At 42.1% G+C, this 18,251-nt stretch overlaps 1 protein-coding gene across 1 annotated transcript in view; it reads right to left on the reverse strand.

The window, feature by feature from the left end:
• Positions 1-16,409, reverse strand: part of TMC4 (transmembrane channel like 4) — a 135,422-nt gene extending 119,013 nt beyond the window's left edge. The window contains 1 exon segment of the mRNA XM_072426840.1: positions 16,268-16,409. Within this exon segment, the coding sequence (XP_072282941.1) occupies positions 16,268-16,409 (142 nt within the window).
• Positions 16,410-18,251: the final 1,842 nt, after the last annotated feature.

Genomic DNA, 18,251 nt, shown 5'->3' on the forward strand with positions numbered 1-18,251 from the left:
ACTTGGGTTAGAGTCAAGCTCACTCTATTTCATTTGATTTTGTGCTTTATTTAACAGATCACCATCTACAGGAGGAGGTCATTGATCCACTGCAGAGAAGCCTGGAGAAGAATACAGGTAATTTGGTTTGTGTGTGTGTTCAGCCTTCCAAAAGCTCAATAATAACCTTTGATCTTTCTATAATATATCTATATCTATCTATATATAGATATATATATATATAAGATTTGTTAAATTTTTGTGGGAGATGTTTCTGGTGCAGCCTTCCTTTGGGAATGTGTCAGCTTATTGAGTTAAATATTTAAAGTAGACTCTAATTTCTGTCTGAATGTAAAAAATAGTTTTGCCTGTGCAAAATATTGGGGACTTTTAATATGTGAAGACTTGTCACCACATTCATTCATTTTGATGTGATATATCATGTGCCTTTGTAAAACATCCATGTCTGCTGGTTTCTGGTTCTGAAGAGTTTTCACGGGCTGCACCCACTGTGGAGGTAGGTTATTTGTGTTTTTTTTTTTTTTTTTTTTTAGCGTCCCTTAGGTCAAGTAGGGGAGACACCTGAGGTTTCCGTAAGCAACCCATGTTTAATGTTTAGGATTCAGAATAAATGTGTCTAACATTTGTTGATGTTCCAAAGTCAGGATGCTGTCTGCATAATGTTATGGTGACCCACAAAGTTATGTGATATTGTAGTAATTTTTTATTTTCCCTTTATAGCAACCAGTCGATGCATGTGGATTGGGTCAACCCAGTGTGGGCAGCCAGCTTCTAAGCCTCAGTCAGAGGCTGGTTGGCCACTTTGATAGAGTAGTGGAGTGTTTTGTTTTTATGTGGTCTCCTTTACAATGTCCCAGGACCTCCAATTAAAAAATTCAGTTATCCTTGTTTTTAAGCAGTTCCTTTCTATGATTTGTTTGACTGCACAATTGGCTGAGAAAACTCAGTGTGATGTGATGTGATGTAACCGCTATGTGTGCGTGAACTTTGTGAACTGTTCTATCAGTTGAAAAATTTTCCAGAGAAGGATCCTCATTCCAGTAAGTTTTTCTTTTTAGGTGTATATTGTTTTTTTCATGTGCACTCATGTATGTACATACATGTATATATATATATATATATATATATATATATATATATATGCATTTATGTGTGTTCATATACATATAAAAGAGAAATTATAGGAAGAAATAGGCAGCAAGGATTTTTTAGGCCATATTGCTTAACATGCTTCAAATTAAAACAATTGCCTATTTCTTCCTCTGAATTCTGATGTCATGGGCTTGGCTCCAAGCAACATTCATGGATATTATTGCTTCTAGTTAAAGGGGGAAACAACTTTTATGTGCTTATACTACCAGGCTGAGGTGAGTAAATCAATATATAGTTGGCCAAGGTCTAAAATGCCATTCAAACTGCATAAACACCCTGAAAGGCTGGAAAAGCAAGAACATATGTTTGGCCCAAAGTGTACAAACTAGCACTTTAGTCCATAATTCCAAAAAGAAACATAAAATATACAAATTATATTAATATGAAATAATATCCCAGTACTTTTGCGCTAAAAGAAATCGGTTATATGCGGGTAATAATACTCACAGACGTATGTGCATGGTGTACGCACGTCTTCCAGTAGGCAGAAGTAAACCAGGAAGTTTTATATCTGCATTATCATCATGCCACGGCTGTTGTTTGCAGAGAGGGACCAGCTCTTTATCATTCAGGTAAGTGATTTTTTTTTTTGTGGGGGGGTTCTTTTCAAGGAACCCCAATTTATTGAGAATGGTGAGGTGCATAAACCATAAAATGTAGGTTCAAGTGGGGGACACTTGCTCCTTGCTATATAGGTGGGCACAGGGGTCCACTTTTCAAATAAGGGCTCTTTTGTGCACTTGCTTTGGAAAATGCATTCCCAATGTAGGATTTTCAATAGTGTTTTCAACTGGGATCCCTATGTCTTCAAATGCTTGAAATCTGGTGGGCTGAGATTTTGGAGATATTTTGGGACTATTATCTATGAGGGTCACCTTACAAACCTTAGAAATCGACTTTAGTCCTGCCCACCTATTTTTACTTATGGTGTTTTGTTTTTATCTACAGCTAGTGGAGCGCCCACTCTGCGAAGTGGGGCTCCACTAGCCCCAATTAATCTATTTACCTTAACTAACCTTACAAATGGACTTTAGTCCTGCCCACTTATTTTTACTTATGGTGTTTATTTTTTATTTACAGCTCGTGGAGCACCCTTACCAGCACCTCCTCCGCAGGGCACAAGTTCCCCATCTAAATGTAAGTATTTCTCGATTTTAGATATTGTGAACATTCCTTTAGAACTATGAATATAAACTAGGATATAGTTTGTTAGGCCTAGCTCCATCAAGTATCATTAGGAGTGTATGACTAGCTTCATGTCTAGGCAGCTTTTAACAGAAGACAAAGGTTAAATGCTAAATAGCCAAGTTTGTCCCTTGTGAAAACCCACAACCGTCATTGCCAACCTTCATTGCCAACAAACTGCATCTCTTTAGTTCCATAGCCATAATTATCTTGGCACACGATCAGGCTGCTAAGAGAACAGATTCTCTGCTTGGCGCAGCCCAGTGGTGAGCCCCTGTACACACCATAGAAAGCTGCCCGACTCATCATGGCATGCTGCGTCCTGCACAACCTGTGCTTGCACCATGAGGATACAAGGGACATTCCAGAATAGGTAGAGCCAGAGGTTTATCAACATCCCGCCTCCAGCTCCGAAAGCACAGCAGAGGGACGTCAGAAGTCAGGGATGAACTTATTGCCAATGTCTTTGCACGTGAGTATTTACATATGCTTACAATGCATGCATTACATATTTTAGCACACCATGTTTGGGAAACAAACAAACCTGGGAGGTTTAAGTCACATCAACTCATACTGGACGAGCAAACTTCCTTGATGACCCCCCATAAACAAGTCCAGTTCAAATATTCCTAAAGAAAATGCATATGTGTTTATATGCATTTCAATGTATTTGGACATACACACATGACACAAGTGACATCACTAAATATTCCTTGATACATGTATTCTAACATCTTTGCCAACAATCCTTGATTCAAATATTTAATTTATGAAAAGCAAAACTTTAATGAAATGTAAAGCAGATCAAAAATGCTTTGTGGCAATTTTTGGTGACAATAATATTATTGTGTGATGACATATAATAAAGTGTTAATTAATACATATCCAGCTTGATAGAAATTAGTTTGCAGTGTTCCCCTTCTTAAAAGAGGATCAGAACAACAACTGCAAAAAATCGAAGTCTAAATTAAGCGATTTTGTGAATGATTATAATGTAATATACAAAGATAGCATTTTCCCAAAAAAAAGATCAAGGAGAAAATTCTAATTGATCTGTAATGGACTGTAGATACACACTGAACAGGGACCAGGTGTGCGCTAAGTGATTGCTATACATCAGCATTGACAGATCCTCCTAAATTGAGCAGCTGAAAACTAAGTGTTTTAATTGGCGCAAGCGCAATGATAGTCAACTGGGTGGGGGCTAATTAATTGCTATGACAGTTTAACAGATGCTCCTAAAAAGCGGACGTGAAAGTTAATCACCTTCATTGGCATATTCTCGACCTCATTGCTCATTTATCACAGCAGGAATCCGGCTGAGAAATGCGGTTGAGTGCAGTAGAGTTCGCCTCAGACTCGCAAAAATACGAATCGCATGTTGGCGCGTATTTGCGCGATTCGAGCTTACGCGCACTTGTCTGATACATTGGGGCCATTGTCTTCACAAATAGGAGCAGGTGCACACTGTGCAAATTTGCAGACATGAAAGAGTCTGGAGACACAGTGGTGAGCATTATGTTGCCTGTCATGACGTGTTAATGACCAGGATGAAATCCTCAGTGCTGGTGCAGTGCATATGTACATATGTAGGAGATTGTATTGTCTTTAGGTACTTTAGGAAACAAAAGTATCCAGGGTAATTAAAGTCATGGTAATTAGCCTAGTTTACTTAAATAAAAGAGCGGACATTCTGGTCAAGCCAGATTTTTGCAAGGAGAGTAATAAACTGTAGGATTCTAGGGGCTTCTAATTAATTATTTTGGAGCATGTTCAACAGTTAGCATAGTAGATTCCAGAAACAACACAGTTGAGAAACAACACACAAGAGAAATAAATCAAGCTTTCTGTGTGGTAGAGGAACATCATCTGAGACAGTGGTCGCCAACCCATGGTCTGTGGACTGGTGATCCACAAGAAAATTATGGTGGCCCACAGAAAAATTTGGACATTATTTGCAATTTGTATGTTTTGTTAATATTAAAAACAGAAATTACATTCTAATAAATTATTATATTCTGAATGACAATTTTCGCCTTTATATTGCACTAAATTCATGAACTGTACTAGAGACGGAAAAACAAGGGAGGCACAGCGAGATATCAGTGTAGTCTTAAATTGTATGAGGCAACCAATGCCAAGCCATATGCTTTAGTATTGTTTTGACCATTACAACAGTCACCCCGCTCTGTGAATACCGCTTCTCATCCAATTGTTTTATTTTATTTGTTTTTTTCTCAGATACTCTTTTAGGTAGGTATGATCTTAACTGTGTATTTTCTTGAGTTTTATAACTACTATTTCTTGTATGGTCTTAGATTAAATAAATGAAAATCAAATAAACCCATAATGAGTGGGAATAAGCAAACAAATATTTTGCATTACTTTAGTAATACCAAAGATAATGCAACTAATGATAATAGTAACAATAGTAATACTTCACTTAACCTTGAGCTGATCAATGAATCAGAGCCTCCACAGTCCTTATGGGCACAATTAGGAAGATCATTATTTTACAAATGTATTTATCTTTTTAAAAAAAATTTATATTGATGGTACGTGGGATTTAAAATTATGAATTTAGTGGTCCGTGAGGTCTGAAAGGTTGGCGACCGCTGATCTGAGACACCACAAGATCACCATTCTGTGGAGACGCGCATAATATACTATTACCAGTAACTAAGGATAATCAAGGACAGTGTTTATCAATCTTTGAGTGACCTAGTGATCTTTTTGGCTATCTTTAAGTGTGACATTTTTTCCACAACCCAGCAATGTTAGAGACATTCTTCCTATTGACCATCAAGATAATGTACTATGATCTGTAGTTATAGTAAATATAGCAAGGGTTCCCTGAAAACCTAAAAGTTATTTCAAGGGTTACTCCGTGTTAAAAGGGTCAGGAAAGGGCACACCGGGAAGGCTAAGGGAAATACTACAATACCATATAAAGTGGAGGTATTCATTTTTAGGAGACAAAGGCTGTAAATTAATATATTTCTGATGTGTGTGTGTGTGTGTGTATATATATATATATACACAGACACACACATATACCTACATACATGTATATATACATATATATCTATAGAAGCAAGCAAGAACTTGCGTGTGTGCTTTGGACTTTGGTGGAAAAAATCAACACCTGTGCTTTTTAATATTGATGTGACAGGTGCTCATTAATATTGATGTGACAGGTGCTCTTATTATTCATGTGACAGGTGCTCTTTTATATTCATGTGACAGGTGCTCTTTATTATTGATGTGACAGGTGCTCTTTAATATTGATGTGACAGGTGCTCATTAATATTGTTGTGACAGGTCTCTTTAATATTGATGTGACAGGTGCTCTTTATTATTGATGTGACAGGTGCTCTTTAATATTTATGTGACAGGTGCTCATTATTATTGATATGACAGGTCCTCTTTAATATTGTTGTGACAGGTGCTCTTTAATATTGTTGAGACAGGTGCTCTTTAATATTCATGTGACAGGTGCTCTTTAATATTGATGTGACAGGTCCTCTTTAATATTGATATGACAGGTGCTCTTTAATATTCATGTGACAGGTGCTCTTTAATATTCATGTGACAGGTTAGTTAGTGTATACACTATACACTATGTTAGTGTATGTTAAATATACACTTTCTTAGTGTATATATGTATATATATATTTTCCTCTCCCCAGCCATTCACAGAGCACGGGAGGTGATGAATGGAGATACATATTCCCATTGAAACTCTATTGCCCTGGTATCGCCTGAGGTTACAGCTAATTGAAGGCACGTGCCTCCAATTAGCTGTAACCGCAAAGTTCGCATGGTCTGGGGATCCCACAATGACATTATGATTAGAGATGAGCGAATTTCTCAAAAATTCAATTCGGACGGTTTGCCGAATTTTACGAAAAGATTCGCATTGATCCAAATTTATTTGCGGTGAATCGCGTTTAAAAACGTCTATTTCTGGCCTGCAGAGAGCCTTGATAGTGGTGTAGAGCAGTGTTTCCCAACCTTTCCTAAATCGTGGCATATATTTTACATTAGAAAAATCCCACGGAACACCACTAAACAAAAATGTCACAGATTAATTAGCTACCTGCTGCCATCTAGTGGAAGAGTACTTCTTTGTTCTGCCTATCACTATACATTGCTCGTATAGCCAAATGAAGACAAATTATTTGCAGTAAATAAATAATTTTCACACCAATTAAACAACATTGGATAATTTCTCACGGTACACCTGAAGATCTCTCATGGCACACTAGTGTGCCGCGGCACAGTGGTTGAAAATCACTGGTGTAGAGCACTGTGCCTTGCAGTAACATGCATAGGGAGTCTGCTGTGGTAGTGAAATAATACTTTGAGTCAGTATGACATGCAGATCACAGGCATTGCTATTAGAATCACTGCACACTTCACTTATTTGGGCAGTCATGGGGCCAAAACTGACCAAATAACTCAAGTATGAACTCAGCCTTTACGGGTCCATGTTAGCCTCAAGAAGAAGCGCACTCCTTTTACACCCCTGTCAGCTGATTCCACAAAGATGTCTACAGAACCTGTTCTATTAACCGACAGAGTGGAGAGGGTGTCAGCACTAAGTTTGAGTTGACGTCACTGATTATTTTGTCCTTCCTCTGATCCATCGGAACAATAACCCACAAAAAATGGATCCTGTTTGTGGAGCATATGCCTTCACTCGGTCAGCATTTGCTCAATAATCCATCAGTATTGCTAATGGAAAAAAAAACAGGAGTGGATCCAAAACAGAGATGACATGTGAATGGAATATTTGCATGTCTTCTGTGTTTTGTACAAACAGATCAGAAGGGTCAAATAAATAGTGATGTCATCCGGGCCAAAAAGGCAAAATAGTGGCCCCGTCATGGAGTGGGGAGGGTGGGAGAAAAGCTTGAGAAGTTCAAAGAGTGGCACAATGACAGTGGTGAGGTGGAAGCAGCATGAGGAAACCACAGAGTGGCCCAATGACAGAGTCTGGAGGTGGCGGTAGCATCAGGAGGCCACAGAATGGCACAATGACTGTGTGGAGGTGGCAGCAGCATCAGGAGGCTACAGAGTGGCACAATGACAGAGTGTGGAGGTGGCGGCAGCAGCAACATCAGGCGGAGACCACAGAGTGGCACAATGACAGAGTCTGGAGGTGGCGGCAGCATGAGTAGGTCACAGAGTGGCACAATGACAGAGTCTGGAGTTGGTGACAGCATCAGGAGGCTACAGAGTGGCACAATGACAGAGTCTGGAGGTGGCAACAGGATCAAGAGGATACCACAGAGTGGCAAGGTGACATAGTATGGAGATGGCAGCAGCAGCATCAGGAGACCACAAAGTGACCCGGTGACAGAGTGGGGCGGTGGGTGGCAATACCAGTAGACAAAGGTGGGTGAAAGAAGAAGCACTTGGCATCTGATGTGTGCCATCAGGCGGGGACTTGACACCATGGGTGCTCTCGCTTCTGGTTTCAAGTGTCAGGCACACGCCGGGTGCGACCCGCTCCGAGGACAGTGACAGGTGGGGAGTTTGACTGGGGCGGTACACCTATTAAACGGTAACGCAGGTGTCCTAAGGCAAGCTCAAGGAGGACAGAAACCTCTCGTGGAGCAGAAGGGCAAAAGCTCGCTTGATCTTGATTTTCAGTATGAATACAGACCGTGAAAGTGGGGCCTCTTGATCCTTGCTACTTTTAGTTAGGAGCAGGAGGTGTCAGAAACCGGTGACAGAGTGGGGTGGTGGGTGGCAATACCAGTACCCACTGATGAAGGTGGGTGAAAGAAGGAGCACTTGGCATCTGATGTGTGGCATCAGGCAGGTGGCAGCACCAGAGTAGTAGCTGAGGCAGGATAGCCAGAAGAAACCGGTATTTTTGGTCAAGGTTTGGGTCAGGCGCATGGATCATCTAATCAGATACATCAGGCATTGGTGGGTGAAAATCCTGGCTGATCCATGCCTGATTCATCTTAAAGGTCTCCACATTTTGGGTGGACAGGCGAGTTCTTCTTGGGGTAACAATGGCCCCCACGGCACTAAACACCCGCTCTGATGCCACACTACTGGCCGGGCAGGACAGGGGAAACTCAGCCAGTTGCGGCCACAAATCCAGTTTGGCTACCCAGTAGTCCAGCGGATCTTCAATGACGGCTGGCAGGGTGCACTCCAAGTATGCCACCACCTGCTGGTTCAGGTTCTGCTCTATATCTAGCTGCTGGTCAGTAGTTTCTTCACTATGCGTGTGTAGAAAGCTGCTCATCAGCGACTCTAGACTCAGGCTGCTGCTGATAGAGCTGGTACTGCTCCTTCCACCCCACCCCTCCACAGCAGCCATGGCAGTGGAACGTGAGTGCAGAGGGCCCCCAGGGCAGACTCTCAGTGGGGTGCTCTCAGCGGGTGTAAAAAAGGCCCCCATTTTAGACCGGTAGCGAGGGTCCAACAAGGTGGAAAGCCAGAAGTCATCCCTCTGCCGAATGGTGACAATTCGGCTGTCACTGCAAAAGCAAGTGAGCATGCAGCGGGCCATTTCTGCAAGCGAGTCGGAGGGACTCCCTGCTTCCATCTCCACTGCATACTCCCACGGTGTGTCTGGGTCCTTTGCCTCATCTTCCTTACCTCCCTCTTGCACCTCTGGCTGCTCCTGCTCCTCCTCTCCTGTCACCTGAGTAGAAAAACCACCCATTTCGCTATACATTGCCTTTGCTCCAATGTCCTCCTCCAGTTCAGCCCCAGCAGGGCTCATGAGGCCATGAGATCTAGGCGCCACGTCTCCAGTCCCCTGACCAGCCAGGATTACCAGCATCTGTTCCAGGACATGAAGCAGGGGAATGACGTTGTTCATCCCGTAGTCTTGGCGACTGACAAATAACGTGGCCTCCTTAAAGGGCCTGAGCAAATGGCAGGTGTCACGCATGAGCTGCCACTGGCTGACATCAAAGTTACACATGGGAGTACTCCTATCCGCTTGGATCACCAAGAATTCGTTGATGGCCTTTCTCTGTTCGTATAGTCATTCCAACAGATGGAGGGTGTAATTCCAACGAGTGGAAACGTCGCATATCAGCCTATGTTGGGGGATGTTGTTCTATCGCTACAGCTCAAGGAGGGTGTGCTTTGCGGTGTACGAGTGACTGAAGTGCATGCAAAGTTTCCTGGCCATTTTTATGATGTCTTGCAGATGGGTGGAAGACTTCAGGAACAACCAGATTGAAGACCTGTGCCATGCAGGGTGCATGGTTCAGCCTTCCTTGACACAGCGCAGACACAATGTTCTTCCCGTTGTCGGTCACCATGGTTCCGATTTTGAGTTGTCGCGGAGAAAGCCATGATTCGATCTCTTGATGAATCACACGGAGCAGTTCCAAACCAGCAGGCAAACCAGGTGCAGAACAGCGTGACACCGCCGTGCCCTGCACATGTGGTATGCTGGAGGGGCACTGTGAATTGTCCCTGCAGTGGAGGCTGAGGACACAGTGGAGGATGAGGAGGCAGAGGTGGACGTTGTCGCAGGACCAGCAGTGTGAGAATGTGGAGCCGGAAGTGGTGTCACCTGGCCAAGTTGATGGTGTGACACCGGCAGACACCGACAGGCTCAAGGACTGGCCCACCTTTTGTTCTACATATTTGTGCAGGGCTGGTACTGCCTTTTTCGCAAAGAAATGACGGCTTGGGACTCTCCACCTCGGCTCGGCACAAGCCATCAGATCTCTGAAAGGTGCAGAGTCCACCACTTGGAAAGGGACGGACTGCAGCACCAGCAACTTGGACAGGAGCACATTCAGCTTCTGCGCCGTTGGATGAGTGCACGCATACTGTTGTCTCTTGGCAATCGCTACGGTGATCTATTGCTGACAAAATGACTGACGAGGAGTAGGAGGAGCAGGAGCATCTGGACCAGCAGAAGATGGAAATGACATACAGCTCCCTTCGGCTGAGGTGGTGGAGCCTTGAATGCCTGAAAGCTGGTGCGTGCCACTGGGTGATGCAGCGGTTGCTGCGGCAGCCTGGACCACCACATCAGAGCCACGGTTCTCCCAGGCCACTTTATGGTGATGCTGCATATGTTGACGCAAGGCCGTGGTACCAACATGGGCATCCTGGCCACGCTTCATCTTCTGCCCACATATTCTACATATGGCCATGTTAACCTCCTCCGGCGGCTTAACAAAATCTGCCACACTGCCGAGTAGGTGATTTTCCCCCCAACACTCCGCACTGACTGACTGCTACCACCGCTGCCTCCGTGAATTCCTGCACCACTACTTTCTGGGCAGGTAGCCTGCTGCGAAACATGTGATCTACCCCGGCACGTTTGGCTCCCGACCTCCCACTGCTGCCACCCTGCTGACTACCAGCCATGCTACCACCTTCCTGGCTCAGCTGCTGCCTCACGGGCAAGCTGCCATCCTCTTCTCCTGATGATGATGAAGCCCCTTCTTCACCCGGCTCCCAAGTGCGATCGGCTTCATCATCATCGAGTAGTGTATGCACGTCACTGATGTCCTCCTCAATGGTCTCTTGGTCAGGAGCCTGACCACTTGCAACACCACCTCCCACGCCACTCTCCTCATCACTACTTTTACGCCTAGCAGAGAAAGCAGCGAATGTCTCCTCCAGATCTTGGCTGGGCAGTAGCTGCTGACTGTCCTCTACTAGCTCGTCTTCACTGTATAGTGGGGCTGAGCCCACAGCATACAAATCTTCTGTGGCTGAGGGAACAGCAAAGGACAGAGGCAAGTTGAGGACAGGTGAGGGCACAGGGTCTGCTCCCAGTCCATGCCAACTAAGGGTTGTGTCTGACGAACTTACCGACTGTTGGCTGGGGGTGTCTGATGTCACTTGGGATGAAGTGGATGACCGAGTTAATCAATCAAGAATCGCTGGGTTGCTGGTCAAGACACGACCGCTAGATGACATCGGGAGCTCAGGCCTCTTGCTGCGATTCCTGCTGACACGCCCCCTTACTCTGCTGCGACCTCTGCCTGCGCCAGAAACATTTAGGCCTCTGCCACTCCTCTGTGCATGGCCTGCCACTTCTCTGTCTGACATACTTTTACTTGAACTAAATAAGTTAAAAGCAAATTAAAACACACCTAAAAGCGACTAATATATTTTTATTTTTGTACAGAATTAGGCCACTAAACGCTTTTACCACAAATAACTGCAACAGTGAACTGCGTATATTATTTTCATTTTGTACTCAGATACGTCACTAAACGCTTTCACCACATATAACTGCAGAAGTGAACTGAGAATATATTTTTATTTTTGTAATAAGATATGTCACTGAATGCTTTCACCACAAATAACTGCAACAGTGAACTGCGTATATATTTTTCTTTTTGTACTGAAATAGACCACTAAATGCTTTCACCACAAATAACTGCAACAGTGAACTGCGTATATATTTTTCTTTTTGTACTGAAATACGTCACTATATTCTTTCACCACATAAAACTGTGAAATGATAATATATATGTATTTTTGTACTGAAATAGGTCACTAAACGCTTTGACCATAAATAATTGCAACAGTAAAGTGCGTATATAATTTTCTGGATTTATAAATTGATGGAATGACAGAGCTGTATAATGGCTATTTGGATCCCCAAATAATCTTTCCCTGCACTTGTAAATCGCTTTTCTAGCACTGTCCCTAGCGCCTTCTGACGTCTCTCCCAGCACTAAGATGCTGTGAAATGATTCCTCCCTATCCTTTCCTTGCACTTGTAAATTACTTTTCTAGCACTGTCCCTAGCTCCTTCTGACGTCTCTCCCTGCACTAAGATGCTGTGAAATGATTCCTCCCTATCCTTTCCCAGCACTTATAAATCGTTTTTTCAGTTTTTTTTATCACAATGAGGTTTCTCCTAACACTCTCCCTAGCGCCTGCACACGTCTCTCCCTGCACTCAGAACACTGTAAAATGTCTTAATCCAAGATGGCTTAGGCTCTTTAAAGGGGTGTGACATCACAGGGCTGCTGATTGGCTGCATACATGGCATTATGGGCCATCCTGCCTTCCCAGAGTTCCTTGCCCCATGTCCTCACACATGTAGCTGCCATTTTAGAAAAAATTGCGATTCGTTACCACGAATCGCGAGGAAATTCGGATTCACTGTGAATCAAATTTTTTATAAAATTCGGATCGAATTCCACTTTGTCAGCTTCAGTTCGCTCAACTCTAGTTATGATTCATAATGCCATTGTCAGATAACCTGTAAAAAATAAAAAATTTAATTAAAAAAAAAAAAACACACACTAATAAAATTAATTTAACAATTTTTTTTTTTTTTTTTAAACATTTTTTTTCCCGAATTTTTGCAGTCGAATCCCGTGTTTTTCGGGTCGGGTCTATCCGAATTTGAACAGCCATATTCGGGTCAAATATAAGGACAACCCGAATTCGAACACCAACACTAGTTTTAATGTCCATTTTGCTATTAAGAAGTCAATGTCAAAGTTAATTCTATGTTATTGTGTTTGTGGCCATATTGTTTCATTTCAATAATGTGTCTATATTACCATCTTTAAATGTTTGTCCTGCATAAATATTTTCTGATCCAGTTTTACACCCTTGATAGGACAAAATTGCATATTGGTTTTGTAAAAATTTTTGGAATGCAATATTTTTTGGGCCACTTTTGAAATAATTAGGCTTTCTATGCAAGTGTGGGTTTACTTGTGTTTTTTTTTTTTTTGGTTTATTTTGTCATGTAAATTTAGTGGTATCTGTGTGTTCTCTATATTTTAATGTGACCTTTTAGCAAATAGGTTTATTTGAATAGTTTTTGTCCAAAAGTTTGTATATTTTTTTTGTGGAGTTTGTTTTTGTGATCTCCTTTACAATGTCCCAGGACCTCCAATTAAAAAATTCTATTAACTATCTTTTTAGGCAGTTCCCTTCTATTATTTGTTTGACTTGCTAAAACAGCACAATTGTCTTATTAAAACTCAATGTGATGTAACCACTATGTGCGTGTGAACTGTTCTATTAGATAAAAAATTTTCCAGAGGAGGATCCTCATTCCGGTAGGTTTTTCGTTTTAGGTGTATATTTGTTTCATGTGCACTCATGTATGTACATACATGCATATATATGCATTTATGTGTGTACATATACATAGAAAAGAGACATTTTAGGAAGAAATAGGCAATGAGGATTTTTTTAGGTCATATTGCTTAACATGCTTCAAATTAAAAAGATTGCCTGTTTCTTTCTATGATTTCTGATGTCATTGGCTTGGCTCCAAGCAACATTCATGAATGATATTGCTTCTGGTTAAAGGAGGAAACCCCCTTTATGTGCTTCCACTACCAAGCTGAGGTGAGTAAGTCAATATATAGTTGGGCAAGGTCTAACATGCAATTCAAACTGCATAAACACCCTGAATGGCTTGAAAAACAAGAACATATGTTTGGCTCAAAGTGTACAAAACAGCATGTTAGTCCTTAATTCCAAAACGAAACCTAACAAAAAATAAATACAAAAAGTAGATTACTATGAAATAATATGGGCATATCGTTGCGCAAAATATAAAAGCGGTTACATGCAGGTATTATTAAGCATACAGTGGGCCTATGTGCAAATGCGTAGCGTACGCACGTTTTTCAGTAGACGGGAGTAAACCCTGAAGTTTCATATCTGCGTTATCATGCCACGCCTGTTGTTTGCAGAGAGGGACCTGCACTTAATTATTCAGGTAAGTGAATTTTTTAAAAAGTTTTAGCGGTGGGGGGGGTTCTTTTTAGTTCCATAAGCATACATGTTTGTCCATACCTGCACATTTAAATGTGTTTTTATGCATCATGCATGTTTGCATATTTAAACGTGTTTTTATGTATCATGCATGTTTGCAAACTTAAATGTGTGTTAAGGCTGCTTCTCATATTCCTCAGCCTAAGAACCCACCGTCTTTAATCCTTCCCATGTCCTAAACCCTTGTTTGTAACAACATGAAATTTTGAGGATCCTACCAGCTACTACTCAACCACATTTCTTGGAGGTTGTTGCTGTTTAAAAAGCAAGTGCATCTAGGAGGCCAAAAGCAAAAAAAGGCCAATTTATGCCCCCCGGGCCACTTACCTAGCAAGGAGAATTGGGGTGTTACCCAGATATTTATACCTATATTTCAAGGAACCCCAATTTATTGGGAATGGTGAGGTACATGAACCAGGAAATGTAGGTTCAAGTGGGGGGACACTTGCTCCTTGCTATGTAAGTGGGGCCGGGGGGCCACTTTTTCAGTTAGGGACTCATGTGCACTTGCTTTGGAAAATGCATCCCCAATGTAGGATTTTCAATAGTGTTTTAAATTGAAATCTCCATATTTTCAAATGCTTGAAAACTGGTGGGCTGAGATTTTGGAGATATTTTGAGACTATGCCCCTGATTCATCATTGAAATCCGCGATCGCTGGAAGCGCGATAATACGCGCGACCCGCGAATGATCGCCAGTAAAAAGCTGTCGGATAAGCGCGGCTCCGTGCGCGAGCTTTTCCGGTTGTTGAATAGCGCGATCGCGCGCGATTCCGGATCGCTAATACGAATGCGCGACCGATAATCCGATTTTGTTTGATGAATCAGGGGCTATGTATGCTTGTACACAGAGTTGTAAGGCTGTAAGATATGAAATGCAGAATTCCCACACAAAGCGATCACACTGTGCCCATGATGTCGTTACACATGCCCACAGAGTGGATATATTTTCCCAAGTATTTTTTTATATAGAAGCCACAGCACAGCTATAAAATGGGAGAGGGACAGCATGTGTCCCCATCTCATTCTAGCTGCGCTGTTCTCACTGCCCAGCATCTGGAATCCTCTGCACAGAAGATAGCTGGGAATGGAGCATCCTCTATTGTTCTTTCAATGGATTAGAGCTGCAGATGAGAAGTGGGTAGAGGTCCACACACCTAAAGTTGGCTGTTAACAACTATGTACATGCACATATTTCGATGTGTGTATATATATTTGTAAAAATCTTCATGATTCTACCCCATTAGGCTCAATCGGAGGTAGATCATTTGAAGAGCACTAATTAGCCTCCTCGCTATCACGCAAGGCTGGAAATTATCTCTCTTTGTCCGGAGGACAGTGGAAGCCTTCTGGTAGAATGTCCTCATCCACAATCCTGATTTTGGTGAAGGCACATCATTCTATTGTCTCACATAGAAGTTCCTGTGTTTTGTATTTATCCACTTTTTGGTTTGCTGTTTTTTTTTTTTTCCCGTGTCAACAAAATAAATCCACATGTGCTGCATTATCTGACCTAATGCAACGGTGCTTACATTTTTCCCCTAGATTGTATTATGTATGTCTGGCACTTACTAATGCTTCACTAAAACTGGATAAACAGAGTTTACATCTAGGAGCACAATTATTGTTTTTACAATGGTTTAACTAGGATTAAACTTAGTGGGGTGGCAACCGAAAGCTTCTTAGTAATTGTAATAGTATACCCATATATATCCACACACAATATTAACAAACAGTTTACAATTGCAACCAAACTATGTCAATTTGCAACAGAAAATATATCAATCCATCAATCAGCCAATCAATCAATCAGTGATCTCTTTTTTTGTTTTTAATAGGTGTTTGGTTGATTTTTGCCAAGCGCCAGATTGTGGAGAGGCAGGCAGACAGGCCCGGGACCCGAGGAGGTACGCGGCTAACTGTGGCCCAAATACAGCATACTTGGAGTGACCTAAAGCGGAGGAGAACCGGTTTAGTCCGCAAAGTGGGGGACCGCATCCTGTCTTGTAAGTTTTGCATTTTGTCTTGTTAAGAGGGTGGTGTTTTAGAATGTTTGTTGTTTGTGTAAAGTAGTATTGTTTAGCCTAGAACTGTTTGTTTTTCACTTCCTATATTTTACTACCCTTAATAATTTTGGATATTTGGTTTTGTTAATACAGCCAACTCTCCATCACGCTGGCGGCTGCTAATTTTACAGCGGCCACACAGGCGACTGGCCGTCCCACAGGACGTTGAGTAGGAGGAGCCATCCCCAGAGGAGGAGCCAGCTGCAGAGGAGGAGCCATCCGCAGAGGAAGAAGAGCCATCCCTAGAGGAGGAGGAGCCCGCTGACCAACATCAGAAGCCAGAGTCCTCTGATGAAGGACAGTAAGCGGCCGAGGCCAAGGAGAGTGCCTGTAAGCTAACCTTGGAAATCAACTCTTGTAACATATGTTGCAGTTCAACACATTCTCACACTATTTTCACCATTCTTTGTTACAAATACAAAGAAAGATCTAGCAGGATTTCATATAGCTTCCAGTCATTAATCATGCATCAAATTAAGGTTCTTTCTAGGTTGTTGGCTAACATGAAGAAAAATAGACATGAGTTGTTTAGTTGTCAATAGTTGTACTGACAAATGTTTGCTCAGAATTTTTGGACATAGGCAAAATGTATCAGTTAGAAGTTCTGCATTATTCTATTCACCTTAACTAGCCTTACAAATCGACTTTAGTCCTGCCCACCCCCTTTTACTTATGGTGGTAATTTGTTATCTACAGCTAGTGGAGTGCCTTTGCCAGCACCTCCTCCACAGGACACAAGTTCCTCATCTGAATATAAGTATTTCTTGATTTTAGATATTGTGAACATTCATTTAGAACCAAGAATATAAACTAGGATATAGTTTGTTAGGCCTAGCTCTATTAAGTATCATTAGGAGTGTAGGCAGCTTTTAACAGAAGACAAAGGTTAAATGTCACTTAGCCAAGTTTGTCTCTTGTGAAAACCCCCTTTATTGCCAACAAACTGCATCACTTTAGTTTCATAGCCATAATTAGCTTGGCCCCAGGAATAACCTTTCTTTCTTGTTTGGCACGGTGTGACAGCAAAACAGTCAGATGAGATGACATAACTTGAATTCTTTAGCACTGCAATTTAAGAAGTAGCTGTATATTATACTATTACATTTGGTCAGTACTTACCTCTCCTATTTTTTTGGTCTCCTTCCACATACACATCCAGTTCCACATCGATGGAGGCAGCCAAGCCCTCCTGAGGAGGTTCCATCAATGGCATAAAGACACCTAATATGTTGCTATGTCCCTTTGCATTGTCAGAATTCCAGGCTATGACCTATATTGTATATATGTCATATTTTGTGCTAACATCTAATTTAGCAAATAGTTTATAAATATTGTACAATATTGGGAGCATGGGGGAAGAACTTTCAGATATTCCCAGAAGCCCTAGTATAAATTCTATGTTCACAGCTCACGGTACTTCAGTGTGGTAGTCAGTAGTAACAATGGCTCCTAACAACCAAAAAGCAATAAAGTGACCGAAGAGCACAACCCTTAACAACCTTTGTAAAAAACGTTAGTGTTACAGTGCACCCACAGAACACTTACAATACAAAGAACTAATACTTATGATGTTTGTCTTTTTACAGCTGACAAAGGATATGGGCAGCTTCCATGGCTTATGGCAGCTGTGCTTCAGCCCCGGTCTGAAGCAGAGCATAATTACAACAAGGCTCTACATAAAAGCCGTGGGGTTGTGGAGCACACCATCGGGCTTCCAATAGCGCGGTTTCTGTGCTTGGCGCAGCCCGGTGGTGAGCTCCTCTACGCACCCTGGAAAGCTGCTCTAGTCATCATGGCATGCTGCGTCCTGAACAACCTGTGCCTGCTGACATTCCAGAGGAACTTGAGCCAGAGGTGCACCAACATCCCACCTCCAGCTCCCAAAGCACAGCAGAGGTATGTCGACAATGCATGCATTACATATTTCAGCACATCATGTTTGGGTTACAAACCATCCTAGGAGTTTAAGTCACAGCAAGCACACTTTAATCATTTGTGAAATGAAATAGCAGACATATTTTGCAATTTAGTGCAGATTTGGGCAAGCATTGCTTATGCAGCCAGAAAAGCATGAAAAATACA

Source organism: Pyxicephalus adspersus, chromosome 11, assembly GCF_032062135.1.
Source record: "Pyxicephalus adspersus chromosome 11, UCB_Pads_2.0, whole genome shotgun sequence".
Taxonomy (NCBI): Eukaryota; Metazoa; Chordata; class Amphibia; order Anura; family Pyxicephalidae; genus Pyxicephalus; species Pyxicephalus adspersus.